This window comes from Schistocerca nitens, chromosome 10, assembly GCF_023898315.1.
Source record: "Schistocerca nitens isolate TAMUIC-IGC-003100 chromosome 10, iqSchNite1.1, whole genome shotgun sequence".
Taxonomy (NCBI): Eukaryota; Metazoa; Arthropoda; class Insecta; order Orthoptera; family Acrididae; genus Schistocerca; species Schistocerca nitens.
This window is the reverse complement of record NC_064623.1, coordinates 15,289,551-15,312,735: the sequence shown is the minus strand read 5'-3', so window position 1 is coordinate 15,312,735 and position 23,185 is coordinate 15,289,551. Positions and strand designations below refer to the sequence as shown.

Below are 23,185 nucleotides of genomic sequence, written 5' to 3'. Positions count from 1 at the left end.
TTCACAAGTAAGAGAGATTCTTTGATGAATTTTGCACAGCATACAAACCATACTTACAGGTGTATGAAACTCTAGAATTTTCCAAATCTATTAAAAACTGTGGTGAAAATTTAGATAATTAACAACAAAATTTGATTTTTTTCTAAACATAAAGTTTAAAACGTAACAGCTCATTCATTTTTTCATAAATTAAATAGATTCTAGAGTTTCAGACACCTGTAAGTATGGTTTGTATGCTGGGCAAAATTCATCGAACAGTCTCTCTTACTTATGAAGAAAAATGTACCTATATTAACAAATGCAGCCAATAGTAAGTGAAAAAATGATGAAATTTGACATGTAAAAAAAATTATTTTGCTATGTTTTTGAACTTCCGCTGCTACGAGTGTCAATCCTGAATCCTTCCTGGTCATGCTGACAAAGTTTTATGAATTTGCTTGTAAAAGTATAGACAGTGGAAATTAAAATGTCCTGTGGTGCCTCTCCTGCTCCAAGTCGGCCGGTTTGACGTCCTGTCCCCAATTTAATGGCAGTAGCCAAATCCTTTGGATTCTCCATCTGTAGCCTCCTCAACAAATCAGGTGTAAGTCCTCTCAAAAACACATCTAACAGTCTGTGTTCTGCAGGTTGCAGAATTATTTTATCCGCATCCTAGGTTATCTAATAAGTTGTGCATTCATTTGCCTACTTGTGTCCAAGAATATTTCCACTGACTCGTTTCGCTTTTGGGGCATCTCGTTAAATTATTCCCCAAATAATCTAGTATTATGCTGGCTGCAGAATCGCAATTGGAGTCCATTCCTGAGTTGTTCAGTTGTGTATGCCTTATTCAGCCCTTCATGATACATATATGCCTTTGCCTCACTCAGTAGCTATAGCTTGGTGATGTGCAAATTTACGTCATCTGACCAACTACCCAGACTTCCAATAGCTTCCAGACATCCTCAGCCAGTTTACTCCCCCTCCACCCCCCGCCCCCAAAAAAAGAGCCACTGTTCTAGTTGCAATAGGATCGAGAGAAGGTACACAAATGAAGTTCTTACCTCTACTGCCCCAGCTAGTTAACCCTGTATCATGATTGGTCATAGCCCATCGAGACTCCGATAACGTGCCTCGTACCCATACTGTCAGCTTGCGCTACACGCTTCCTGCATATACTGGGTGTCAGTATAAATTTGAAAACTTAATAAACCACGGAATAATGTAGATAGAGAGGTAAAAATTGACACACATGCTTGGAATGACATGGGATTTTATTAGAAACAAAAAAAAAGTATTGGTAGACACGTGAAAGATTCCTTGCACGCGTCGTTTGGCGATGATCGTGTGCTCAGCCGCCACTTTCGTCATTCTTGGTCTCCCAGGTCCCCAGACCTCAGTCCGTGCGATTATTGGCTTTGGGGTTACCTGAAGTCGCAAGTGTATCGTGATCGACCGACATCTCTAGGGATGCTGAAAGACAACATTCGACGCCAATGCCTCACCATAACTCCTGACATGCTTTACAGTGCTATTCATATCATTATTCCTCGATTACAGCTATTGTTGACGAATGATGGTGGACATATTGAGCATTCCCTGTAAAGAACATCATCTTTGCTTTGTCTTAGTTATGCTAGTTATTGCTGTTCTGATCAGATGAAGCGCCATGTGTCGGACATTTTTTGAACTTTTGTATTTTTTTGGTTCTAATAAAACCCCATGTCATTCCAAGTATGTGTGTCAATTTGTACCTCTCTATCTACATTATTCCGTGATTTATTCAGTTTTCAAATTTATACTGACTTTTTAATCACCCGGTACATAGCGATATGTGTGCCAAATTACGATTTTGACGCTTCACTGGTGATAAATAGTACTCTGCACAATAAACTGTAACAAATCTACAGGTCCCTCAGGTTTCACTAAATATGCTTTGAAATTCCTAACACGTCAATTCTATCCACTCTAATAGTGTACAAGAACAGAGAAACAGAGGCTACAAAAATATCAAGCCCACTTACCAAAACATTACTGTTGAAATGTACATTGCAGTTGGAGATGACGTCCTGAATGCAACTGCACACATCAGTATTTTTAGTGGTACAATTTAAAGAGGCCAGGAGTGACAGGCCTCTGTGGTGGGTGTTGGAACTGGGTTGGCGGAGGTCAGGCAACCAGTAGAATACCACCACATCGTTGCTAAAACATTCATTGACGGCTCAGCAAACTACAGCTGACGTAAGACTGCTCATAGAGGTCGATGCCCCGGAACTTAAGCTGTGTATGGCTGGAAAATGGGTGAAGGTGTCGGCAGACAGCCTGGCAACACATGTCCAGCCAAACAATGATGGCGAGGACGCTGACTCCGGCAGCTGGAGGCACCGTACAAGAGGGAGCCTTGCTACTCAGTCCGGGCATGTCGAGGCATGCGGAAGCATGGTGTCGACCCAGTGTGAGTGAGCCGGCTCCCGGAAAAAGTGTGTGCGCATGCGAGTAGAGGTAGGCAGCGAGGAGTTTGCTCGTACAGGCGATAGCGACTGAATTGCTGCACGAGCCCGGGCTCAAACTGCAGACCACCAGGGCAGGGTGGCAGCAGTTGAAGCAGGCGCGCAGTTGGCATGCCGGCTCGAGGTCGCAAAGTCAGCAGCGTGCACCTCATTTCTCACAGCAGGGCCACATATAGCACTGGCAGAGCCCGTACGTGGTGATTTGTTGATCCACATAGACATACAGACTCATAGACCCTCACAGGTTCTCCCTTGTAGCTGGTGGCTAGTGGATTGTAATGCACCTGTCTAGAAATGTATTGTATTTACACTGACATGACAAATGTCAGGGGATGCCTGCTAATATCTTTTCCGACATCCTTCTGCCTGGCACAGTGCTGCAACTCGATGTGAAATGGACTCAACAAGTCCTTGGAAGTCCCCTACAGAAATACTAAGGCTCCGCTGCCTCTATAGGCATCTATAACTTCGAAAGCGTTGCTGTGGCAGGATGTAGTGCACGAACTCACCTCTCCACTGTGTCCCAAAAATAATCGATGCGTTTCCATGTTGGGCGATGAGGGATGCCAAATCATTCGGTCGAATTATTCGTAATGTTCTTCTAACCATTCGTGGTCAATTGTGGCCTGGTGAAATGACGTCGATGTCTGAGAACACGGAGTACATGAAGGGCCACAAGTGGTCTGCTGGTAGCTGAACACAAGCATTTCCAGTAAATGATAGTTTCAGTTGGACCAGAAGAGCTGGTCCATTCCATGTAAACTCAGCCAACACCATTATGGAGGAAACAACAGCTGCACAGTGCCTTGTTGATAGCTTGGGTCCATGGCTTCATTGTGTCTCCGCCACACTCCAACTCTAGCATTACCTCTTCCCAACTGAAATCGTGACTGAACTGACAGTTGTTGCTACTCTATCCTGTGGAAGCTTCTTCATCTCCCAGTACCTACTGGAAGCTACATCTTTCTGAATCTCCTTAGTGTATTCATCTCTTGGTCTCCCTCTACGATATTTACCCTCCTGCTGCCCTCCAACACTAAATTGGTGATCCCTTGATGCCTCAGAACATGTCCTACCAACCGATCCCATCTTCTAGTCAAGTTGTGCCACCAAATCCTCTTCTCACGTATTCTATTCAGTACCTCCTCATTAGTTACATGATCTGCCCATCAAATCTTCAGCACTCTTCTGTAGCACAGCTTCTATTCTCTTCTTGTCCAAATTATTTATCGACCATGTTTCACTTCCATACATGGCTACGCTCCATACAAATACTTTCAGAAAAGACTTCCTGACATTTAAATCTATACTCGATGTTAACAAATTTCTCTTCTTCAGAAACGCTTTCCTTATATTGCGAGTCTACATTTTATACCCTCTCTACTTCGACCATCATCAGTAATTTTGCTCCTCAGACAGCAAAAGTCACCTACTACTTTAAGTGTCTCGTTTCGTAATCTAATTCCCTCAGCATCACACGACTGAATTCGACTACATTGCATTATCTTCGTTTTTCTTTTGTTGATGTTCGTCTTATATCCTCCTTTCAAGACACTGTCCATTCCGTTCAACTGCTCTTGCACGTCCTTTGGTGTCTCTGACAGAATTACACTGTCATCGGCGAACGTCAAAGTTTTTATTTCTTCTCCATGGATTTTAATACCTAAACCGAATTTTTCTTTTGTTGCCTTTACTGCTTCCTCAACATACAGATTGAACAACATCGGGGATAGGCTGCAACCCTGTCTCACTCCCTTCCCAACCACTGTTTCCTTTCATGCCCCTCGACTATTATAAGTCCCATCTGGTTTCTGTACAAATTGTAAATAGCCTTCCGCTCCCTGTATTTTACCCCTGCCATCTTTAGAATTTGAAAGAGAGTGTTCCATTCAACGTTGTCGAAAGCTTTCTCTAGGTCTACAAATGCTAGAAACGTAGGTTTACATTTCATTAATCTATCTTCTAAAATAAGTCGTAGGGTCAGCAATCAGCATTGCCTCACGTGCTCCAGTATTTCTACGGAATCCAAACTCATCTTCCCCGAGATTGGGTTCTACCAGTTTTTCCATTCGTCTGTAAAGAATTTGCGTTTGTATTTTGTAGCCGTAAACTGTCTCACACATCTTGCTCACCAGGTGGTAGAGTTTTGTCAGGGCTGGCTCTCCCAAGACTGTCAGTAGTTCTAATGGAATGTTGTCTACTCCTGGGGCCTTGCTTCGACTTAGGTCTTTCAGTGCTCTGTCGGACTCTTCACTAGGCCATCGTTTTCCAGTCGTCTGCAGTCCAACCGATATGGTTACGAAGTCAAGAGAGGCGCTGCACGGGGTGTTAGCAAAAGCACTCGCGTCGGTCATTTGCAGGGGTAGCCCATTGACGCCAAATTCCTCCACACCGTTCAAACGGTTACGTTCGCCGTACGTCCCTAGTATTGCTTGTCTGTCAGCACTGACAACTCTACGCGAATACCGCCGCTCTCGGTCGTTAAGTGAAGGACCTCAGCCACCGTATTGTCCGTGGTGAGAGGCAAAGCCTGTAATGAGGTGTTCTCGGCACACTCTTGACGCTGTGGATCTCGGAGTATTGAGTTTCCTGACGATTTCCGAAACGGAATGTCCCATGCCGTCAGAGCCCTGACTAATTTTAAAAGTAAAAGTAATGGAGAACTTAAGAAATACCCTCAGACTTCAAGAAGAATATAATAATTCCGATCCCAAAGATGGCAGATGTGAAAATTACCGAACAATCAGTTTAATAACTCACGGATGCAAAATACTAACGCGTATTCTCTACAGACGAATGGAAAAACTGGTAGAAGCTGACCTCGGGGAAGATCAGTTTGGATTCCGTAGAAATAGTGGAACACGTGAGGCAATACTGACCCTACGACTTATCTTAGAAGCTAGATTAAGGAAAGGCAAACCTACGTTTCTAGCATTTGTAGACTTAGAGAAAGCTTTTGGCAATGTTGACTGGAATACTCTCTTTCAAATTCTGAAGGTAGCAGGGGTAAAATACAGGGAGCGAAAGGCTCTTTACAACTTGTACAGAAACCAGATGGCAGTTATAAGAGTCGAAGGACATGAAAGGGAAGCAGTGGTTGGGAAGAGAGTGAGACAGGGTTGTAGCCTCTCCCCGATGTTATTCAATCTGTATATTGAGGAAGCAGCAAAGGAAACAAAAGAAATGTTCGGAGTAGGTATTAAAATCCGTGGAGAAGAAATAAAAACTTTGAGGTTCACCGATGACATTGTAATTCTGTCGGAGACAGCAAAGGACTTGCAGTTGAACGGAATGGACAGTGTCATGAAAGGAGGGTATAAGATGAACATCAACAAAAGCAAAACGAGGATAATTGAATGTAGTCGAATTAAGTCGGGTGATGCTGAGGGAATTAGATTAGGAAATGAGACACTTAAACTATTAAAGGAGTTTTGCTATTTGGGGAGCAAAATAACTGATGATGGTCGAAGTAGAGAGGATATAAAATGTAGACTTGCAATGGGAAGGAATTCGTTTCTGAAGAAGAGAAATTTGTTAACATCGAGTATAGATTTAAGTGTCAGGAAGTCGTTTCTGAAAGTATTCGTATGGAGCGTAGCGATGTATGGAAGTGAAACATGGACGGTAAATAGTTTGGACAAGAAGAGAATAGAAGCTTTCGAAATGTGGTGCTACAGAAGAATGCTGAAGATTAGATGGGTAGATCATATAACTAATGAGGAGGTACTGAATAGGATTGTGGAGAAGAGAAGTTTGTGGCACAACTTGACTAGAAGAAGGGATCCATTGGTAGGACATGTTCTGAGGCATCAAGGGATCACCAATTTAGTATTGGAGGGCAGCGTGGAGGGTAAAAATCGTAGAGGGTGACCAAGAGATGAATACACTAAGCAGATTCAGAAGGATGTAGGTTGCTGTAAGTACTGGGAGATGAAGAAGCTTGCACAGGATAGAGTAGCATGGAGAGCTGCATCAAAGCAGTCTCAGGACTGAAGACCACAACAACAACAAGAAATACAGGCCCTAGCGTTTGATGTATCTTCAGTATATAGAAAATTGGAGTGAAAATGTCACGGAAAACTTAGGAATTATACTCTCGGGAATGCAATAAGCATACTAAACTGATAGCACAGAGGTTTCCGGCTGCCAGGCATCACATTGTACACTGTAACTTAAGAGAAGCTGACATCTCATCTTGCACGTGTTTATCTGGCTTCTCCGAAGAGCATTAAATATAGCTCAAAAGGAATTCTAAAGCAGCTTTACTCATTTATTTACCTTTTGAACACTTCGTCTTCTGTCGACAGGACTTTTATTAACTTTTTGAAAAGATGAGACATCGTCTGCTGTAAGTCCTTCATCTACAGGCCTATTAAAAAGGGAATTGTAGCTACAACGGTCTTTTCTTTGGCACTGTGTTGAGTTCAGTGCCAGCAAAAAATTGAATCCCTCTTGTGGAATCATTTGCTGGGTTCCGTGGGAGGTGTGGGTGTATGCACGTGCGAGATGTCGTTGCCTGTAGAAATGTCGCTTAGCAAGGGCCCACTTGTCTTTTTGCGCTATTATTATCGGGGCGTTTCCTCTTGTTCAAAGTTGTCGGCAGATGTCCATGAGTGACGGACTGCGCGTGTAGAATTCCTCAAAAACATAATGACCTTTAAAGCAGAGACGAATACCATGCTAGCATATTTTACAATATTTCTCGTTGTATACGTATATGCGGTCACATTTCTTTCGCCAGATGAAAAGTAAGTGGGAATATTTGGTATAGTACCATTTGCAAGGCTGTTATATTTGAGTTTCACATGTACAAAAATAATTCCCAGACAATATTGGTTGCTCGTAGACGTCTTCACTTAATTTCTCTTTGACGCCTGCTTCTCTTAAAATTCTTCATCAAAGTGGTGGTTGAAATCTGCTGCTGAGGCAGTGCGAATTCAATAGCTAATCTTTTTTTTTTTTTAATTTCACTGAACCGAGTTCAGTGTCCAAAGGACCTCACTATGTTGTTATCTTTGTTACGCAGGTTGGAGTATCCATCGCGTGTGTGGACATGTCTGTATTGCAGCACACACTAATCGAGCTTAAAGCTGAAAGAAATCGTGATGCTGAGGTAAGTCCAAACTGACAGTAAATGTTCTCGTTCCGGACTAAATGATATTCTTTATGCTGGCTTTTAAACGAAAAATTCACTTTGCCTATAAAAAAAATTGTATCATGATGTGAGTATTGACTGGTGAATACGCCTGATATTTGTCGTGAGCAACTAGATAGCCCCGCTTTCAATCTTAGTTAAGTGGTGAAGACTTTGTTATATACAGGATGGGGCAAATGAAAGAGGCCCCCTGCGATTGGACGTGAGTGTATGCATACAACCACACCCTGTGGCGCGCACACCACGTGGGCACCGGCCACGTCGTTCACACCGATTCATAGCGTAGTGCGGGCCGCGTCGTGGAAACGGTGGGGTCAGTTGTCTGCTGAGAAGTTTGACGGCGTCAAAGTGCTAGTAAACAGTTGCCACGCAACGCTAAGTCCGAAAATGGAGTCAGACTGGATCTGTTTTGAACAAGTCAAAAGAATTCCGAAACGTGCTCACACACCAGAAAATGTGGCTGCAGTTCAGCTGAAAATGCTTCAGAGTCCTACCTAATCAACCCGACGCCTTCCGCAAGAGACCGGCATATCACTTAGATCATGCGGACGAATACTCCACCTGGACCAGCACACGCATTCCTACCCTGTGTCTGTTGTCCAAGTACCAAAAGCAGCAGGTGTTCCTCAGGAGCGCCGGTTTTGTGAGTGGCTGTTCAGTGAGATGATAATGAATGATTTGGACGTGGATCTGTTCTTTATGTCTGATGAAGCCCGGTTTCACCTGGGTGGTTATGTCAACTCACAGAATCACAGGTTGTTGGCAGCGGGAATACGATTGACTTCCACGAGGCACCATTGCATCATCGGAAGGCTGGGGTTTGGTGTGCAGTTTCTGCACGCCGCATTGTAGGTCCCATCTTCTTCCGTCAGACGCAGACTTACATCGCCAACATTTTGAAACCATTTGCGGCGGCACTAATGGAGGAGCGAAAGAGCTGCAGTAACTTCCAACAGGACGGAGCAACTGCCCACACAGCCGCCCGAACCTTGGAGCGCATTTACACAGGCTTCACGCCTGACGGAGTTGTTAGCAGGGGTTAGTCTAGTCGCGGCTCTAGCTGGCCCCCCAGGTCACATGATCTGTCAATGTACCGATTACTTTGTGTCGCGAGACCTCAAGTGTAAGGCATATCGAAACAAGCCTGACTGTCTTCCAGAACTGCAGCAGAACGTTTCGGGTGAGACCGCAGAAATTCCAGCAGTCCAGCTTCGATCTGCCTTCAGCAACTTGCTGAAGGGGCTCAAAAGTGCCAATACATGAATGATGGTTACTTTCAACATCTGCTGTAGTCAGCCCTGCATTTCCTTTCCTCCTCTCTGTTTCTTTATACTGTGGAACTCTGTTCTCTGGGCCATTTTTATTTGCCCCACCCTGTACTTTTACTGCAGTTAGGTTTAGGTGAACGAGTTACAGAAATATAACTAAATTATATTACAACCACGGTCATTGAAAAAATGTTATGTTTTAGGCGACAGCTAAATTTATTTCTGTTTCCATTAGCAAAATATATTTGGAAACAACTGATACCTTTCCATGAGCCACTACGATAAAAAGATAATAAGCAGCCAGTTTCCAGAGCGCTTGTGATGATATTCGCTATTACTTTGAGCCAAGTGGAGCGTTGGCAGGCAGACTCGTTACGCAACTGGTTCGTGCATCTCATTCTGGCTGTGCACGCTACGGAGTTTCACAAGAGACAATGGAGGACATCAGACAAACGTTTCTCATAAGCACATGTAAGTCAATTCGTCAAGCATCTAGGCAACTTGATGCACCTCGATCAACATTGCATCGTGTACCTCACCAGCGTCTTCGTATGCGTGCTCACAAAGTTCAAATTCTGCAACATCTGACACCGAACGACAAACCACGCCGACAACAATTTGCTGCGGATATGCTGCAGCGTATTGATATTGTTGCCAGCTTCCTGGAAAGATGTTTCTTCTCAGATGGGACAACCTTTCAGTTAAGAGGGAGGGTTAATAGGCGTAATGTTCGGGTTTGGGGTTCGCAAAATCCGCACGTTGTCATTGAACATGTTCGTGATAGCCCTAAACTAAACATCTGGTGTGGGCTAATGCACGACAGGATTGTTGGACCTTTCTTCTTTGCGGAACAAACAGTGAATGGGTCAGTGTATCTGGACATGTTGGAACAGTTTGTATACTCTCAGATACAAGACTTGCAACCCAACATCACTTTTCAACAAGCTGGAGCTCCGCCGCATTTCCTGGATAGGAAATTCCCCAGTCGTTGGATCGGACGTGGAGGACCCATTACCTGGCCACCATGTTCACCCGACATTACGCCACTTGATTTCTTCATGTGGTGATTCGTGAAAGACGCGTGTATGTGACCAAAGTAGACGATATTCCTATGTTGCGACATCGTATCACTAATGCGATTGCAACAATAACAGAGGAAATGTTACAAAGAACTTGCCAAGAAATTGAATATAGACTCGATATTCTTCGTGCTACAAATGGTTCACATGTAGAGGTGTGTTGATGATAAATAAATAAATTGTTTGAGATGCTCTACAATGTGGTGCATTTTTCATTGTCTTCATTGTCGTATATATTGTGTTTTTTGTTCGTTCCTGGGTCTTTGAAATCAGGGAGGTTTGAGTGGGACACCCTGTGCTAATGTTAGTAACTTTGTGTGCTAATGTTAGTGTGACCTCTGTATTACAATTATTCTTTGATACAACATCTATGTAAACGTTTTGTTAATAATTTATATCACCGTAATCAATGCACGTATATAATTTCAAAAGTTATGTTCCGTTAAAGTCTTGGAATGTTCAAACTGTTCTTGTAGAACTGGTTCATCGACAGGGCAAAGTGTTCACATCTTGTGCGCTGAAATAGGCAAGAAGAGCAGAAAGGTTATTTGATATAGCCTCCGATGTGAGAGAATTTTGACTTATCATTCATGGGGTAAATAGGTTAGCTCCGAAGTACGAAAATCCGACGGTAAGAAGAAAATTTCAAAGCTTGTTTTACACCAGGAGCCATAACGATTTCGCCGCCTTTTTTAGTAGCCACAGAAGATATCCGCAACCACCGCCTGGGTCTTAACTAATCAAGTCAGAATTGTATAATTGCATGTACGAGTTACGCGGTTTCTTTTTCCATTACAAGTTTGTGTTATTTTAACTCTGTGTTGAACACCTAGACAGGGCTGCAGTGTTTCTGAGTATCCTGTTTTACTGAACTGAAAAGTAATTGCTTTCTTTCATAATGAGAAATAGTTCACGTAGAGTAATAGATTTCTTTACTATTAGTGAGTTTTTTTTTCTGAAGTACTCCACGCGTTTCTTTATATGAGGTTACTCAGTGTTTCACCAAAGTACAATTACGAAGAAAAGATCTAAGGTGTTTTGCTTAAGTGTTAATCTTATTGAAATTTCGGAACAGTATTAAAGTTACATTCACAAAACTGTGGTAATACAGGGTAGTTACTGACTAGTAAACTTGAAGGGCGAGCATAAGGAATAGTTCCTGTACAGCTTTGTAACAATGTTCTCCATTTGACTGACGAGGTCATCCATTTGAAAGGCATGCGGCCATACAGACTTGACACGTACCAGTAGTAATTCCATGGAAACGTCTTGATCGCTAGAAACTTTATTTATGACGCGTTTCGAGTAATCATCATCGTTATTACTGTGGCAAAATTTACACAAAAGGAAATTAGAAAAGTTTATACATATATATTACAAGGCCAGTGTAACATCAGCAACGAAAGTACATACCAATTACAAGGACACACAATGTGCTAGGGAAGCCTCTTAGAAGTATTCTATTTCTCACTTGTATGAGCTTTCCTAAGCCTATTGTAAGTACCTGTAACCAGTATCTACTTCCGTTCCTAATGTTACATTTTCCTTTTAATATTTATGCATGTTGTTGTTGTTGTTGTGGTCTTCAGTCCTGAGACTGGTTTGATGCAGCTCTCCATGCTACTCTATCCTGTGCAAGCTTCTTCATCTCCCAGTACCTACTGCATCCTACATCCTTCTGAATTTGCTTAGTGTATTCATCTCCTGGTCTCTCTCTACGATTTTTACCCTCCACGCTGCCCTCCAATACTAAACTGGTGATCCCTTGATGCCTCAGAACATGTCCTACCAACCGATCCCTTCCTCTAATGAAGATGTGCCACAAACTTCTCCCCACTCCTATTCAATACTTCCTCATTAGTTATGTGATCTACCCATCTAATCTTCAGCATTCTTCTGTAGCACCACATTTCAAAAGCTTCTATTCTCTTCTTGTCCAAACTATTTATCGTCCATGTTTCACTTCCATACATGGCTACACTCCACATAAATACTTTCAGAAATGACTTCCTGACACTTAAATCTATACTCGATGTTAACAAATTTCTCTTCTTCAGAATCGCTTTCCTTGCCATTGCCAGTCTACAATTTATATCCTCTGTACTTCGACCATCATCAGTTATTTTGCTCCCCAAATAGCAAAACGCCTTTACTACTTTAAGTGAGTCATTTCCTATTCTAATTCCCTCAGCATCAACCGACTTAATTTGACTACATTCCATTGTCCTCGTTTTGCTTTTGTTGATGTTCATCTTATATCCCCGGGGAGAGACTACAACCCTGTCTCACTCCCTTCCCAACCACTGCCTCCCGTTCATGTCCTTCGACTCTTATAACTGCCATCTGGTTTCTGTACAAATTGTAAATAGCCTTTCGCTCCGTGTTTATTAACCCTGACACCTTCATAATTTAAAAGAGAATATTCCAGTCAACATTGTCAAAAGCTTCTCTAAATCTACAAATGCTAGAAATTTAGGTTTCCCCTTCCTTAATATAGCTTCTAAGATAAGTCGTAGGGTTAGTATTGCCTCACGTGTTCCAACATTTGTACAGAATCCAAACTGATCTCCCCCGAGGTCGGCTTCTACCAGTTTTTCCATTCGTCTGTAAAGAATTCGCGTTAGTATTTTGCAACTGTGACCTATTAAACTGATAGTTCGGTAATTTTCACATCTGTCAACACCTGCTTTCTTTGGGATTGGAATTATTATATTCTTCTTGAAGTCTGAGGGTATTTCGCCTGTTTCATACATCTTGCTCACCAGATGGTAGAGTTTTGTCAGGACTGGCTCTCCCAAGGCCGTCAGTAGTTCCAATGGAATGCCGTCTACTCCGGGGGCCTTGTTTCGACTCAGGTCTTTCAGTGCTCTGTCAAACTCTTCACGCAGTATCATATCTCCCATTTCATCTTCATCTACACGCATAAGCTTTCCTTATTTTTCTTTTGTGTAAATTTACCAGAGTTATCCGATGATGATAAACGCATCATAAATACAGTTTTTAGCGATCAAGACGTTTTCATGGAATTACTATATGCCAAATTCTAAGAATGTTTATATTTTATGTATTTGCAGCTAAACGTGATTTTCATAATGTGTTTTAACTGAAATTTTCAGCTTTGGAATGAATTTCTGATACAGTAATGTTTTGGGCCGCAAGGTTAGTTGTTGAGCCAGTGTTGCAATCCATACTACAATAACAGTATAATGAAGTGCTGTTATCAATTTTATAACATTTGTGTGCTTCAATAAGTAACTGGCTGCAACTGTTCTATCTATAGTTGATTCTGGTGCCTCGCGTTTCATTTGTGCGCCAGCTAGTATAAGTAAGTGAATGCTTCCTGATAAACGAAATGGTGATCGGTACACGTAATATGACTATCTGAAGACTGTTCCAATCCCAGTGTCTGTCAATAATTAAACTGATAAAAAATTCTCATGTCCCAGTTAGCAGTACTCCACCATCAGCAATTAATTGCCTATGATGATCATTAACTTCTCTGCTTTAATATAGAGGTAGTAAGTGTTACTCAGAGCCAGTTGTTGTTGAAACGATTCAGTATTCGTTCTGTGTTGTGCATACCACACCACCGGTACAATGCTTGCTACAATGTGCTACTGTCTCGAACCCTATGTGCAAAACAGAATATCAATACCAAGTAAAGTCATTTCTAGTAGTTAACATACTTTACTAACAGTGCTACTATTTGATTACAATTTTTCCTAATGAGGGTATCGGCCGTTGTCTTTTGTAGTTTGCTTTGTATCTGGCAGAACCTTGGTTCGAGTCCCGTTTGTTCTGCCTCTGCTTCCTTTCATTAGAATTCTTTTGAGAAACGAAACACAGTCCGAATGCCTCTCCATGACGCACGATAGCGGTCAAATCAAAATTCCTTTCAGAGAAGTAAGACTGTCGGCATATTGCTAATTTAGTAGAGCGGGTAGTGTTACAAGACCTGCACAGTTAAATCTCCCAGCTGCGTTTAAATAGTTTCATTATCCGACCGACGTTCGGACGTAGCCTATAATCGGGGAATGAAACATGTAGTTTACATCTGCTTTTGATCATTTCATTAAAGCGACCTAATCTGGCGTTTATGTATACAACCAGATTATGGGCTGGTCCGATAATACAATACATTACATGCGGCTGAGAGGTGTTGCTCTGTAAACACGATCTTGTTAGGAAATTCGTATTGTCTGATGTTTCTTTTCTGTTAATGTAAATAGTGTATGTTTCCTGGGAAACAAAGGTTTGTTCATGATGTTTAGGCAACTTGTGTAGCACAAGGCTCCAAAATGTTTATGAAATACAGGGTGTTTCAAAATGAATGTACAGGTTATAAGGCACTGTGGCAGATATTACATTCACCTTACAATTATAAATAATGCACCAAATGAAGGAGAAACGCAAACAGTTTTTCTTACAGTTATTCAGTGTGAACACAGATCACACATCGAGTCGATAGGCGAATTGTTCCGAAACCTTGATCAATCTGTCAGGAGTAACCTTTGCAATAATACAGTTTCTAAAGCCGGATAGATCAGCTGGTATCGGAGGAACGTACACATGATCGCGTCAGATCGTGCGTGAACGTGGAGGTCATGCATAAAATGCTGTGTCAACCGACCCTTGCGCCCAATCAACCCGTCGGGTACGGCGCCGTTTAACCAGCCGCGTACTAAGTTATGCCAGAGAGGCTCTAACATTCTGCGTGGTGTCTGTTTGTTCTACGTCGTGTCTTCCTACCACTTTCGCGCAACGACGCTCTGAGCGTGTTTTTTAAGGAACTGACTAGTTTGAACCTGGGACCTGTTGCTGGTAAGGAGACGCCAGACCACACATGACATGCAGAGTTCAGAAGAGTTCAGTGAGACTAGCGATGATACAATCAAATACTTAATGATTTCAGCGTCAGTTCCACTGCACTCCCTGTAACTATTTTTAGTTAGCTGGTAAAATAACGTCGAGAAAGCAGTTAAGTTTACCATTGGAATTTTTATTCTACTCACAAAACATTGTTTATAAATTGCGCTATTGATGAAAGGAAATATTTTAATACAGGATGATAAAAACCACCTGCGTTCAACAAAAATGTGAACGAATATTCCCTGAATGGATTTCCAAGTTCTACAATGGATCGAAGGATGACCTATGCCATATCACATCTATAATCTACAGTAGATTTAAGTTAAGTTTCATAAAAGAGAAAACTATCAAAATGGTCTACAGTGTCCCTCAATTATCTTTAATTACTTATTTAACTTGTCGTAAATTACAGTGGCTGATGTGGCTTCTCAATAATTATATAACAGAAAAATCATCGCGTTTCAGATTTTAACTTCTAGTTGCAAATGCGAATACCACGAAGTTTAATTGACGATCGACACTAGTATTACGTAAAAAGAGGATATAACAGATGAGACTTCTGCAGTTCTGAGTGAAGGTTTATGCGCTCTTATGTGGCATCACGTGCGTTCATTACCTTGTCGTTGGTTAGTCAGCGTCAGGGGGCGGCGGGCGGCGCAGCTCCACACACCTCGCTGTCTCGGTAACAACTCTCTCGAACTTCTCTTTACTACAATTCACTGAAGTGGGTTTAAGAAAAAGGTATCTGGCTGTGTTTTCAACTGACCAATCAGGTCAATGTTAACCTTAAGCTCCGCCTACAAAAATTCTGTCTATCCAATGAGAAACATTATACTTTTCGTGGTGGGGCAATGTTTTTAATGTTTGCAACGTAACAGAGACGCGTATAGTCTCACGCTAAAACGTGCAGCTGGTGTGGCCCTTTTAGTGTTATCGTAAGATCTATACTGTTCTTCTGGAGGGCTCTATCTTTTAACATGGCCTTGGGGGTGGTCTTGGCGGTCGGCAGACGATGTGGGCCTTCTAGCCTACACGGTTCTGCTCTCGGCTTCTGTTCTCGTTTCCCTCGGAACTGCGTCTATTTCACGGTGGGAAGGTATGACATGCATTTAGGCCTTCTTGTGTTAGTCTGTGGTATTCCATTTGCTCACCCGTTGATCGTATTACTTTGGTTAATTTAATGTCAGGATTTATTCGGAGCTATGTGTCATACTGCCGGATTTGCTATCATGGCAGGGTTTTCATGGAAGGTGTTGGATTTGCCTGACACCTTACAAGGCAGCACACCATCTTGCTCCCAAATGAAGATATGTTGATTAACTTCTTCCCATTGAGGCACAGGCCACAGCTGTAGCACATCAGGGTAAGAAACATCAGTTACAGTTTAATCACCGAAAAAGAAAGCCCCTTTAACATTCAGCCCCCAAGGGCTAAGTGTGAAAGACTCGCACTCGTTCAACACGTTTTTCAGTCACTATTTTGTCATTCCATACTCTTCCCATTGTGCACCGGTATACAAACTGTTTCAGTTGCTCTTTCAATTTGTGTATTACACTACTGGCCATTAAAATTGCTGCACCAAGAAGAAATGCAGATGATAAACAGGTATTCATTCGACAAATATATTATACTAGAACTGACATTTCAATACATTTTCACGCAATTTGGGTGCGTAGATCCTGAGAAATCAGTACCCAGAACAACCACCTCTGGCCGTAATAACGGCCTTGATACGCCTGGGCATTGAGTCAAACATTGGATGGCGTGTACAGGTACAGCTTCAAACGATACCACAGTTCATCAAGAGTAGTGACTGGCTTATTGTGACGAGCCAGTTGCTCGGCCACCACTGACCAGACGTTTTCAATTGGTGAGAGATCTGGAGAATGTGCTGTCCAGGGCAGCAGTCGAACATTTTCTGTATCCAGAAAGGCCCGTACAGGACCTGCAACATGCGGTCGTGCATTATCCTGCTGAAATGTAGGGTTTCGCAAGGATCGAATGAAGGGTAGAGCCGCGGGTCGTAACACACTGTACAAAGTGCCGTCAATGCGAACAAGAGGTGACAGAGACGTGTAACCAATGGCACCCCATACCATCACGCCGGGTGATACGCCAGTATGGTGATGACGAATACACGCTTCCAATGTGCGTTCATCGTGATGTCGCCAAACACGGATGCGACCATCATGATGCTGTAAACAGAATCTGGATTCATCCGAAAAAATGACGTTTTGCCATTTGTGCACCCAGGTTCGTCGTTGAGTACACCATCGCAGGCGCTCCTGTCTGCGATGCAGCATCAAGGGTAACCGCAAGCTGTGGACTTCAAGCTGATAGTCCATGCAGCTGCAAACGTCGTCGAACTGTTCGTGCGGGTTGTTGTTGTCTTGTAAACGTCCCCAACTGTTGACTCAGGGATCGAAATGTGGCTGCACGATCCGCTACAGCCATGCGGATAAGATGCCTGTCATCTCGACTGCTAGTGATACGAGGCCGTTACGATCCAGCACGGCGTTCCGTATTACCCTCCTGAACCCACCGATTCCACATTCTGCTAACCGTCATTGGATCTCGACCAACGCGAGCAGCAATGTCGCGATACGATAAACCGCAATCCGACCTTTATCAAAGTCGGAAACGTGATGGTACGCATTTCTCCTCCTTACACGAGGCACCACAACAATGTTTCACCAGGCAACGCCGGTCAACTGCTGTTTGTGTATGAGGAATCGGATGGAAACTTTCCTCATGTCAGCACTTTGTAGGTGTCGCCACCGGCGCCAGCCTTGTGCGAATGCTCTGGAAAGCTAATCATTTGCATATCACAGCATCTTCTCCCGTAGGTTAAATTTCTCGTGTGTAGCACGTCATCTTCGTGGTGTAGCAGTTTTAATGGGCAGTAGTGTATTTACAATTGTAAGTTGAACGTAAGAAATGCTACAACGCCTTAAAACTGGTATGGTTCAAATGGCTCTGAGCACTATGGGACTCAACTGCTGTGGTCATCAGTCCCCTAGAACTTAGAACTACTTAAACCTAACTAACCTAAGGACTTCACACACATCCATGCCCGAGGCAGGATTCAAACCTGCGACCGTAGCAGTCGCACGGTTCCGGACTGCGCGCCTGGAACCGCGAGACCACCGCGGCCGGCTTAAAACTGGTATGTTCATTGTGACACGCCCTGCAGTTTACATAAGTAAGAGCAATTATGTATCTGTTAGAGAAGCAGTCGACATTCTTTGATGATCAGAAGGTGATAATATGTATCGAAATTAATCGTTGATGTCATTGTATTCAGTCTAAGAGCTCAATACAATTTACAGGTGGCGAGGCTCTCTGCGTTTAAGGCACGAGACATATTCAAAAAGAGACTAAGTGATGGATCTACAGCACAGAAGGCTGAGCTACACCAGTGGAGAGAGATACTTCCTGAATCTACGTTTGACAGTATAGTGCAGCAGCTGAAAAGAGCCCGTGACGGTAGGACGCTGCGCGGTGCACGTGGTGCGACGATGTTTTCCAACGCAGTAGTAACAGGTGATGCAGAATGTGTACGACTGCTGATCCAGGCTGGGGTTGACCTCAATGTACAGTTCAGTAGTGGTAGGACAGCTACACATGAGGCAGCAGCTGCTGGGCATGTCGACTGCTTAGAGTCGCTACTCTCTGCTGGTGCTGACGTCAATGTGAAAGACAAGTCAGGTCTGACTCCCCTGCACTGCGCAGCAGCGACGGGCAGGGCGCAGTGTGTGAAGCTACTGCTGCGGGCCGGCGCAGACGCGCTTGCGCAGGACTCGAAACGGAAGAGTCCGCTGCATTGTGCAGCATATGCAAGGGCTGCGGAATGCGTCAGGCTACTGGCCAATTCAGCCAAAAACCTGGAGGTTAGAGACCTGAAAGGCGCCACAGCACTGCACTACGCTGCAGAGAATGGCGATGTTGAAAGTGTGGAGCACCTGTTACGAGCAGGGGCTGACAGCAGCCCACTGAGTGACACCGTGGGCACACCTCTGCACGTGGCTGCAAAGACAGGCAACGTCGACTGCGTGAGGCTGCTGCTGCAGGCGGGGGCCAATCTGACGGCGGGAACTGCTGGTGGTTTAACTGCGCTGCACTTGGCCCCACGGGGAGGCAACCCAGATAGTGTGATGCACCTGCTGAAAGCTGATGCGAATATCCAAGAGAAGGCTGATATCGGTTTGACTCCGCTTGCCACTGCAGCAGAATCCCGCAGACCAACCTGCGTGAGGGTACTGGTGGAAGAAGGAGCTGACGTGGACGAGATGGACAGGGAGGGTCGCACACCACAGCACCACGCAGCAGGAACGGGCAACGCTGAGAGTGTGAAGCTACTGCTGGACGCTGGTGCAGATGCACTTGCCCAGGACTCGCTACGTAGAACACCACTGCATGCAGCATCAGGCGAGGGGAATGCAAAACGTGTCAGGCTCCTGGTGAAGAAAGAAGCTGATGTCGACAAGAGGGACAGCAACGGCCTAACACCACTACACCATGCAGCATCCAGTGGCAAGACTGAGATTGTGAAGCTACTGCTGGACGCTGGTGCAGATGCACTTGCCCAGGACTCGCTAAGTAGGACACCACTGCATGCAGCATCAGGCGAGGGGACTGCAGAATGTGTCAGGCTCCTGGTGAAGAAAGGAGCTGATGTCGACAAGAGGGACAGCGACGGTGCAACACCACTACACCGTGCAGCATCCAGTGGCAAGACTGAGATTGTGAAGCTACTGCTGGACGCTGGTGCAGATGCACTTGCCCAGGACTCGCTAAGTAGGACACCACTGCATGCAGCATCAGGCGAGGGGAATGCAGAATGTGTCAGGCTCCTGGTGAAGAAAGGAGCTGATGTCGACAAGAGGGACAGCGACGATGCAACACCACTACACCGTGCAGCATCCAGTGGCAAGACTGAGATTGTGAAGCTACTGCTGGACGCTGGTGCAGATGCACTTGCCAAGGACTCGCTAAGTAGGACACCACTGCATGCAGCATCAGGCGAGGGGAATGCAAAATGTGTCAGGCTCCTGGTGAAGAATGAAGCTGATGTCGACAAGAGGGACAGCAATGGCCTAACACCACTACACCATGCAGCATCCAGTGGCAAGACTGAGATTGTGAAGCTACTGCTGGACGCTGGTGCAGATGCACTTGCCCAGGACTCGCTAAGTAGGACACCACTGCATGCAGCATCAGGCGAGGGGAATGCAGAATGTGTCAGGCTCCTGGTGAAGAAAGGAGCTGATGTCGACAAGAGGGACAGCGACGGTGCAACACCACTACACCGTGCAGCATGCAGTGGCAAGACTGAGATTGTGAAGCTACTGCTGGACGCTGGTGCAGATGCACTTGCCCAGGACTCGCTAAGTAGGACACCACTGCATGCAGCATCAGGCGAGGGGAATGCAGAATGTGTCAGGCTCCTGGTGACGAAAGGAGCTGATGTCGACAAGAGGGACAGCGACGGTGCAACACCACTATACCGTGCAGCATCCTGTGGCAAGACTGAGATTGTGAAGCTACTGCTGGACACTGGTGCAGATGCACTTGCCCAGGACTCGCTAAGTAGGACACCACTGCATGCAGCATCAGGCGAGGGGAATGCAAAATGTGTCAGGCTCCTGGTGAAGAAAGGAGCTGATGTCGACAAGAGGGACAGCAATGGTGGAACACCACTACACTATGCAGCATACAGTGGCCAGAATGAGATTGTGAAGCTACTGCTGGACGCTGGTGCAGATGCACTTGCCCAGGACTCGCTACGTAGGACACCACTGCATGTAGCATCAGGCGAGGGGAATGCAAAATGTGTCAGGCTCCTGGTGAAGAAAGGAGCTGATGTCGACAAGAGGGACAGCAACGGCGTAACACCACTACACTTTGCAGCATACAGTGGCAAGACTGAGATTGTGAAGCTACTGCTTGACGCTGGTGCAGATGCACTTGCCCAGGACTCGCTACGTAGGACACCACTGCATGTAGCATCAGGCGAGGGGAATGCAAAATGTGTCAGGCTCCTGGTGAAGAAAGGAGCTTATGTCGACAAGAGGGACAGCAACGGCGTAACACCACTACACTTTGCAGCATACAGTGGCAAGACTGAGATTGTGAAGCTACTGCTTGACGCTGGTGCAGATGCACTTGCCCAGGACTCGCTAAGTAGGACACCACTGCATGCAGCATCAGGCGAGGGGAATGCAAAATGTGTCAGGCTCCTGGTGAAGAAAGGAGCTGATGTCGACAAGAGGGACAGCGACGGCCTAACACCACTACACCGTGCAGCATCCAGTGGCAAGACTGAGATTGTGAAGCTACTGCTGGACGCTGGTGCAGATGCACTTGCCCAGGACTCACTACGTAGGACACCACTGCATGTGGCATCAGGCGAGGGGAATGCAAAATGTGTCAGGCTCCTGGTGAAGAAAGGAGCTGATGTCGACATGAGGGACAGCAACGGTGGAACACCACTACACTATGCAGCATACAATGGCGAGACTGAGATTGTGAAGCTACTGCTGGACGCTGGTGCATATGCACTTAACCAGGACTCGCTAAGTAGGACACCACTGCATGCAGCATCAGGCGAGGGGAATGCAGAATGTGTCAGGCTCCTGGTGAAGAAAGGAGCTGATGTCGACAAGAGGGACAGCAACGGCGTAACACCACTGCACTTTGCAGCATACAGTGGCGAGACTGAGATTGTGAAGCTACTGCTGGACGCTGGTGCAGATGCACTTGCCCAGGACTCGCTAAGTAGGACACCACTGCATGCAGCATCAGGCGAGGGGAATGCAGAATGTGTCAGGCTCCTGGTGAAGAAAGGAGCTGATGTCGACAAGAGGGACAGCGACGGTGCAACACCACTACACCGTGCAGCATCCAGTGGCAAGACTGAGATTGTGAAGCTACTGCTGGACGCTGGTGCAGATGCACTTGCCCAGGACTCGTTAAGTAGGACACCACTGCATGCAGCATCAGGCGAGGGGAATGCAGACTGTGTCAGGCTCCTGGTGAAGAAAGGAGCTGATGTCGACAAGAGGGACAGCGACGGCCTAACACCACTACACTATGCAGCATCCAGTGGCAAGAATGAGATTGTGAAGCTACTGCTGGATGCTGGTGCAGATGCACTTGCTCAGGACTCGCTAAGTAGGACACCACTGCATGCAGCATCAGGCGAGGGGAATGCAGACTGTGTCAGGCTCCTGGCGAAGAAAGGATGTCGACAAGAGGGACAGCGATGGCCTAACACCACTACACCGTGCAGCATCCAGTGGCAAGACTGAGATTGTGAAGCTACTGCTGGACGCTGGTGCAGATGCACTTGCCCAGGACTCGCTAAGTAGGACACCACTGCATGCAGCATCAGGCGAGGGGAATGCAGACTGTGTCAGGCTCCTGGTGAAGAAAGGAGCTGATGTCGACAAGAGGGACAGCGACGGCCTAACACCACTACACCGTGCAGCATCCAGTGGCAAGACTGAGATTGTGAAGCTACTGCTGGACGCTGGTGCAGATGCACTTGCCAAGGACTCGCTAAGTAGAACACCACTGCATGCAGCATCAGGCGAGGGGAATGCAGACTGTGTCAGGCTCCTGGTGAAGAAAGGAGCTGATGTCGACAAGATGGAAAGCAACGGTGCAACACCACTACACCGTGCAGCATCCAGTGGCAAGAATGAGATTGTGAAGCTACTGGTGGACGCTGGTGCAGACCCGCTTGCGGGGGACTCACATAGGTGCATACCACTGTACAACGCAGCCTTGAGGAGGAATGAAGTGTGTGTCATAATGTTACTGTATGCAGCCTGGGTCAGACACAGAGCAAGCAAATAAAGCTGGCCATAGACCACTCTACTGTCCAGCTACGTCTGGTGTTGAGGTCAATGTTCCGGCGGCGCAATGTTCATGTGAGTGAGGTGTTCAAAATTTACGTCTCGTCTACAGGTCCTTTAAAAGACGCACTGAGCTGTTCATTCACGGAAATCAGCACTCGTTTGAACACCCACTTAAAAAGACCCTTCTCCTACCAGAACACCAACCTCAACGCAGCTTATGGTAAGCTTGTACAGTCCAACCGAAAACTCTGAACGTTTCAAATTCAGTAAATAAAATTTTTAAAGCTTTGATGTAAGCTCATTTGTACACAGTTGGTTTAAATACATAAAGTGCCTGGCAGAGAAAAAATAATGTTGTGTTAAAAAAATTGTAGCTCGTTGCTGTACTCTCACAAATAACTAAATAAACTATGTTTATATTCTGTAATAACGTTCCTTACCTTTACCTGTCTACAAAAATATG

At 45.1% G+C, this 23,185-nt stretch overlaps 1 protein-coding gene across 1 annotated transcript in view; it reads left to right on the top strand.

The window, feature by feature from the left end:
- LOC126209804 (uncharacterized) overlaps positions 1–22,303 on the top strand; it is a 76,050-nt gene extending 53,747 nt beyond the window's left edge. Inside the window, exons 4-5 of the mRNA XM_049938940.1 lie at positions 7,516–7,602; positions 18,190–22,303. Of these exons, the coding sequence (XP_049794897.1) occupies positions 7,516–7,602; positions 18,190–22,170 (4,068 nt within the window). The 3' untranslated portion in view covers positions 22,171–22,303. The remainder of the gene's footprint in view (positions 1–7,515; positions 7,603–18,189) is intronic.
- The last annotated feature ends 882 nt before the right edge of the window (positions 22,304–23,185 follow it).